Source organism: Myotis brandtii, unplaced genomic scaffold, assembly GCF_000412655.1.
Source record: "Myotis brandtii unplaced genomic scaffold, ASM41265v1 scaffold115, whole genome shotgun sequence".
NCBI lineage: Eukaryota > Metazoa > Chordata > Mammalia > Chiroptera > Vespertilionidae > Myotis > Myotis brandtii.
In genome coordinates this window covers 6,454,845-6,461,982 of record NW_005353967.1, presented here as the reverse complement: position 1 = coordinate 6,461,982, position 7,138 = coordinate 6,454,845, and the positions used below count along the sequence as shown (strand labels likewise).

At 50.5% G+C, this 7,138-nt stretch overlaps 1 protein-coding gene across 1 annotated transcript in view; it reads left to right on the top strand.

The window, feature by feature from the left end:
* The first annotated feature begins 479 nt into the window (after positions 1-479).
* The window catches only part of AHRR (aryl-hydrocarbon receptor repressor), a 64,922-nt gene continuing 58,263 nt past the window's right edge, over positions 480-7,138 (top strand). The window contains exons 1-2 of the mRNA XM_005857909.2: positions 480-506; positions 1,136-1,204. Coding sequence (XP_005857971.1) covers positions 1,143-1,204 — 62 coding nt within the window. The 5' untranslated portion in view covers positions 480-506; positions 1,136-1,142. The remainder of the gene's footprint in view (positions 507-1,135; positions 1,205-7,138) is intronic.

Here is a 7,138-nt window from a genome sequence, read left to right as displayed (position 1 = left end):
TGATATCCCTCTTTGTCCCTGGGAATATCCCTTTTTTGAAGTCTACTTTGTCAGATACTCATGCAGCTACTGCAGCCTCTTTGATTAGCGTTTGCATGATGTGTCTTTTTTCATCCACCTACTGTACCTGCTGATGTCTTTATATTCACAGTGTGTTGCGTGTATTTGAAGTGGGTCCATGACACATACCTGATATTCTCAGGGCACTTTGCACAGGGTGGAAGTTCTGTGTTTGAGTCTGCCTCCTCTTCCAGGTTGCAGGCGCTTGAGGCCAGGTGAGGGCTCCTGACCTCCTCTCCACATCTGTGGGCCCAGAACCTGGCATTGAGTGGTCACTGCACAGGAGTGGTCATATCTGCAGGATGTGAGGCCTCAGACATCCTCGCTGTGCAGAAGCCTGAAGTGATTGACAAGCTGACCAGCCTCAGGGCACAGACAGTGTGACTGCACCTCAGGGCCACTGCTTGGATTGGGGCACCTCTGTCCAGCGGCGCTGGTGGAGGCTGGTGAGTTTGGTCAGCTGGGCTTGGTGCAGCTGTGAGTTAGCGACCAAAGTGGAAGCCCCACACTGTGGCCTAAGTGACAGATTTTACACAGAAAAGAGGAAGCCTATTGGCCCAGATTTCAGAGCCATTAGGGGGAGGATGGGAAGAGGAAGAAGACCCACCACAGAGGCCACCGAGAGAGGACACGCAGCCTTGGGCCTGCACGGAGCCTGCCGCTGTGCCCTGGCTGTGCGTCCTGCTCACGGGTCCACGTGGATCGGCTTCTGCGTCCTGAGGGCAGGCCCAGTACATTTGCCCACAGTAAGGCTTTCCTAGGGAGGCAGGGGCAAGAGCACAGGGTGTTCAATGTAGGGTGCAGTGATGCAGGTCCTCGGGCCAGGCTGGGAATGTGATGCTGCCCATCGAAGGGGAGATGTTGCCGGTGTGCCCTGTGCTGGAAGTGCCGTGGGCCATCTTGCTCGAGTGGCGATGGAGGAGTTGGGACCCATGTACAGGGGGTGCAGGGCAGCATGACACCTTGATCCCAGCACAGGGACCTCAGCTGACACTGCTGCCTTTGGTGGTGCGGGGAGTCGGGGGGCCCTGGGGCCTCTTCAACATGACCAACCAGGTGCTCCCTTCTTTTCCAGGCCGAAGATGATCCCACCGGGGGAGTGCATGTACGCAGGGAGGAAGAGAAGGAAGCCCGTCCAGAAACAGTAATGTATTACCTTCTTTTTCTGCTGGTTGTCACCGATAAAGGGGGACGGTGTGTGCACTTTCACTGGCAAAGTGAATTTCAGGAGAGGTTTTGGTCACGGCTTCCTGAGGGATGGAGGGACCTGGGAGGCCTGGCAGGGCGTGCACACTGGCCCGCAGCAGGAGGCCGCTGCTGCCCGCCTGTAGGTGGCCACTGCTGTAGAGCCTGCTGCAGCTGCTCTGACTTTGATGACGGTGAGGTGAGGCCCAGTGACGCTTATTCGGCCAGAAGCCCCCATGGAGGGCTGCGATGTCACCCTGTCAGTGGTGAGCACCCAACCCCCTCTGTGCCCTGGTGACCGCCTGTCCTCAGTTGGGACCCACCCAGGGCTCCTTTGAGAGCCTCACCACAGATGGAAGGAGTGGGGGCTCATCCTCCCTGCCTGGAGCTTCCAGAACCCCCGCCACAGGCGGCTCCAGGCCCCCTTCCACCACATCACCACTGCTCACAGTCCCTCCGCCTGCCTGTGGCTGGCCCAGTGGAGCTCTGGGCCACAGAGGTGTGAGGTCTGTGGTAGCTGCGGGAATAACAGGGCTTAGGGGATGCCCTGCTGGGGGTCAGCAGAGAGTGGCATCCCAGTGGCCCACGGGCTCCTTCAACAGGGGTCCTGCAGGTGTCCGCCATCGGCTGGGGCTCTGTGTGAGTGTAATACAGCTGTGTGTGTGTGCAATACAGCTGTGTGAGTGTGTGCGTAATACTGCTGTGTGTAATACAGCTGTGTGTGTGCGATATAGCTGTGTGAGTGTGTGTGTAATTCAGCTGTGTGTGCATGTGTATAATACAGTTCTGAGTGACTGTGTATGTGCGTGGACTGTGTGTGTGGGTGCACACCTTCAGCAGCCTGTGTGTGGGTCTGTGTTCTTTGACCGCCCCCTGGCCTCATGCAGCTACAGGATTCTGTGTGAGGTTCTCAGCAGTGTGGCTCCACAGCCCCAAGGAGAGGCAGCAAAGGCCTGTGAGGCTGGACTTTGGCAAGCAGATTTGCTACCTGAGTCTGTCGTGTGGCCCTTGTGGCCTCAGGGCACCACAGGCCTTAGGTGGAGTGGGTGCCAGGAACACAGGCACGGCGTGGTCTGCAGGGGAAGGCGGCTGGAGAATGGAGCGATGTGCACCTGGGTGAGGGCAAGGCAGAAGGCGCAGACTTGTGCCTCCTGCCAGCACCCATGGAGCAGTAGCAGGTTATTAGCTTGCAAGAAGGTAAATTAAGGCCCAGCCCAACATGCACACTCATGCCTAACGTGGGACTGCTCTGTCAACGGTGTGGGCATCTGTGACACTACTGACAGGTCACCACACTGCCCCACATTCAAGGTGTGCCTCTTCCCCAGCTGGGCACATGTGTGGTTCAGGCTTTGGTATTTGGATGCTTTAGTCACAGTGAGGTTTAAGAGCCATTGTATTTCCATCTCTGCGAACTGTGTTGATAACTTTTGCTCATTTTTCTATTAAGTTGTTAATGTTTCTGTGTTTCTTGATCCTTAGGAGCTTGTGTGTCAGGGAGACTAATTCTTGAGTGTGTTTCAAATACTTTCCCCCAGTTTTAATTTAGTTATGGTGTCCTTTGCCATGCAGAAAAATTTAATTTTTATAAAGTTGAATGCATTAATCTTTTCCTTTGTGGTTAATTTTACATCATCATTAGAAATGTTTCATGTTTATAAGAGAATTTTGCAAATATTTCTTCTCTACTTTTATGGATTCCTTTAAAAAAGTTTGAATGTTGTTATTAACACTGTTATTGAATAATCAGTCCTTTCCTCCCTGATGTAAGCGGCATCGAGCATTTTAGACTCGGATTCAGGACGCTCATGGGGAGCAGCTGGGTGTGTGCATGCGTGCTGAGCATCTCCACAGGGACATGTTCCAGGAAACTGGGGGCCAGACGACTTCTGTTTTTGATGTTTGAATGCAGGGCACCCGAGCCCACAGCCCCTCCTCGGGTGTGAGCTACATCCCTGTATTCCAGCTGTGGCCTCGGCCTCCTTGCCAGGCCAGAGGGCTGTGGGGCTTTGGTCTGGCCCTGCCTTTTGGGGCGGGTGATGGGTCTGTGGGTGCCCATCTTTCTCCTGGAAGGTGTGGGTGAGAAAGTCGTGGAGCATGGGGCGGACAGAGGAGAGAGCATTTGCCTGGACTCACGAGTGTCCGGCTCCTGGGCAGAACCTGTTCCTCAGAGGCTTCCTCGGGCTGGATGCAGAGAGTGGACCTGGGTGCTGTTGGGTCCCCAGGGCTTCTGGGAGCAGCGGGGCTCACAGGGGGAGTGAGCGGTGGGCCTTCCCTTCTGTTGTCTGAATTTTTCATCTTTATTGGGCTATACCTGAAGTACCTTTGACTGCATGGATTTAAAGTGCACCATCCAGCCCTAGCTGGTTTGGCTCAGTGGATAGAGTGTCCGCCTGAGGACTGAAAGGTCCTGGGTTCGATTCCCATCAAGGGCACATGCCCGGATTGCGGGCTCAATCCTCAGTAGGGGGCGTGCAAGAGGCAGTCAATCAATGATTCTCATCATTGATGTTTCTCTCTCTCCCTTCCTCTCTGAAATCAATAAAAAAAAATATGAAAAAATGAATTTTAAAGTGCACTGTCTGATCGGTTTTGACCTACGTAAACACCCATGAAAATGTCACTGGAACCAAGGTCACAGACACGCCTGTCACTCCCAGAGTCTTCCTGTCATTCCTTCCTGTACCTCGTCCCGGCAGCCTCTGATACCTCTTTCCCGCAGACTGGCCTGCATTTCTTGGAGGTTTCTATAGATGTAATCACACGCTCCTTCCCTGGGCAGGCGACTTTGAGATGCCTCCATAATTTGTGCATCAGTGTCGTGCCCCAGATGGGAACCCCACGTCCGTTTATTCGCGTGCAGACGGACACCCGGGCTGGTCCCAGTGTGGGGCCTTTGCGACTAAAGCTGCTGCAACGTTAAACGTGTGTGGGTCTTGGTGTGGATGTGCTTTTATTTCTCTTGAATAAATACCTAGGAGTGGAATCGCTGAGTCACATAGGGGGTGAGTGTTTAGCTTCTTAAGAAACCACCAAACTGTTTCCAAAGCAGTTGCACTGTTTACATCTGGGCGTCAGTCCTGGCTGCTCTGCCCTCTGTCCCCGACTGGGACACCGTCCCCTTGGCGTCAGCCATTCTGCCAGGTGCTGTGGTGCTCACCTGCCTCTCCCCAGGGACTGCAGGTGTGGAGGACCTGTCCGGTGCTTATTTGCCAGCCACACGCCTTCTCCGGTGAAGTGTCTGCTTAAACAATGTGCCTATCTTACTGGGTTGTCTTTTCACTGAGCTGTAGGACTTCTTTGCGTGTCTGGATACAGCTCTTGTGAATACCATTTTTCCTATCTAGGGTTTCCCTTTTGATCTTTGTGAGGGTGACTTTCAAAAGACATTTAAACATTTTTCGTGAAGGTCAATCATCAATTTTTTTTCTTTTATGATTTTGTGTGTGTGTTCTAAAAATCTGGGCTTCCCAGGGTCACTGAGATGTTCTCACATGTTTTCCTGTAAAGTTATACTGTAGGAGGTGGATTCAGGTCTGTGGTCCCTTCTGAGTTAATTGTGGGGTGTAGTGTGAGGTGAGGGTTGATGTTCACTTGTTTTCATGGATGTCCAGTTAATCAGCACCATTTATTAAAAGGACTTTTCTTTCCCTATTAAATTGCCTTAGTATCTTTATCAAATGAATTGCCCAAATATATGTGCGTTTGTTTCTAGACTATTTTGTTCCATTATGTTTCTATCTTGTCTCTAATATCAAATCCATCTTGAATATTGTAGCTTTAGAGAAGGCTTAAAATCAATAGGATAAGACCTCCAACTTTGTTCCTCTTTTTTAATGGGTTGTTCTAGGTCCTTTTCATTTCCATGCAAATTTAGAATCAACTTGTCAATTTCTGTAGAAAGGCCTGTTGGAATTTTGATTGCATCACATTGAATCTATAGATCAGCTTAGGGGAGCATTGCCACCTTAACAATATGGAGTCTTCCAATCCATGAACATGGTATTTCTTTTCAGTTACTGAGGTCTTTTAAATTTTTTCTCAGCAATATTTTATGGTTTCAGTTTAGGTGTCTGGGATGTCTTTTGCTAGATTTATTCTAAGAAGTTCACATTTTTGGTGTCACTGCTTCCTTTGTAACTCTCCTTCCATCTGAGCTGGCCGGGGCTCCTCCTGCACTGTTCCTGCTGGTGGTGCTGGGTCCCTTGGCCCCACCGCTTTCTGCTGAGTCTCTGTCCTAGGGGATTGGAGCACCCTCCACATGTCCCTTATCCCATCCGTTCTCACCCACCTGGATGCAGATGGGCAGTTCCTGGCCCTTGGGGCTGGGGTGGGTGGAGGAACTGCATCGGGGGCAGCCAGGTGTTCTGAAGGAACAGAGTGATGATTGCCAAGCTCTTCAGATACCCATTTCTTCAGCCCATGGAGGTGGGGGTGGGAGAATAGTCATGCTCAGCTCATTCTCAGATACATGCTCTCTGGGGAGACAGGTGGGCAACTGCTCCCCCAGGTCTACACAGAGGTGAGATTTGAGCCTGGGCTTCCTGCCCATTACCCGGCATCTCTCCTCTTCTCTGACCCCACACCTGCCCTTGATGCTGCCGTATTTCTGGGGTCACCTCAGGGGTCTTTCACTGACAGGGTGGGCCTTTTCTCTGGCCAGCAAGTACCAGTCCACATTGGAGACTGCTCGGTTTATCACGAAGTCTCTTGTGTACTTATGTTGTGCCTAGTGGTGTGAGTAACTTTGGGGTAGAGGCCTTATTAAGACTAGGAGAAAAAAAGAAAGAAAGAAAGAAAGAAAGAAAGAAAGAAAGAAAGAAAGAAAGAGAGGGAAGAAGGAAGGGAGAGGGAGGGAGGGAGAGAGAGAGAGAGAGAGAGAGAGAGAGAGAGAAAGGAAAGGCAGAAAATGAAAAGATAACCAAAGATATAGGAGAAAATATTTAAAAATTATATATCTACTAAGGGACTTATATGTAGAATATATAAAGACCTCCTATAACTCAACAATAAAAAGACAAATAACCCAATTAAAAATGGGCAAAGGAATTGAATAGACATTTCCCAAAGAAGATACACAAATTGCCAGCAAACACATGAACAGATGCGCAACATCATTGCTCACTAAGGGCAAGCAAACGAAAGCACATTGAGATACTACTTTACACCCATGAGAATGTCTATTAGAATAAAAGGAGAAATCACAAGTGTGGGCAGGATGTGGAGCAGCTGAGCCCCTCCTGCTGGGTGTATGAAGTGGTGTTGCCCTCGTGGGAACAGTTTGGAAGTTTTTCAAAACGTTAAACATGGAAGTACATATCAAGCCAGTTACTCCACTGCTGGGTTTGTGCCCAAAGGAACGGAACACACATGTGAAAACTGGTGTCTGTGCAGCATGTTCACAATACCCACCGGCGGAAGTGACTCAGATGTGCCTGGGCCGGCGAGGGGATGAACTAAGCGTGGTAAATCCATGCGGAGGAACATTATTCAGCCTTAAAAAGAACAAAGTCCTGATAAATGCTACGCCACGGATGACTCTTAAACACATGATGTTCAGTGAAAGAAGCCAGACACCAAGTCTCACATTGTATGGTTCCATTGATGTGAAATGTCCCAAACAGGCAAATGCATGGAGAGGGAGAGCAGATGGCAGTTAAGTCAGTTAGTTTAACGTTATATGAATTATATCTCAGCCAGAAAAGTGACTCTGGAGTTGGGGCTGCAGGTCCTGCCGTGGGTCTTGTGGCCGAGGCCCTCAGACAGCACAGGGGACAACTTTGTAGACAGAACAAAGAGGACGGACTGTTTAAGGCCCGCTATCCGTGTGCTTACAAGTGAACACACTTAGGAAAATAGGAACTTCTGGACAAGAGACTCTAGCCCCTAGAGG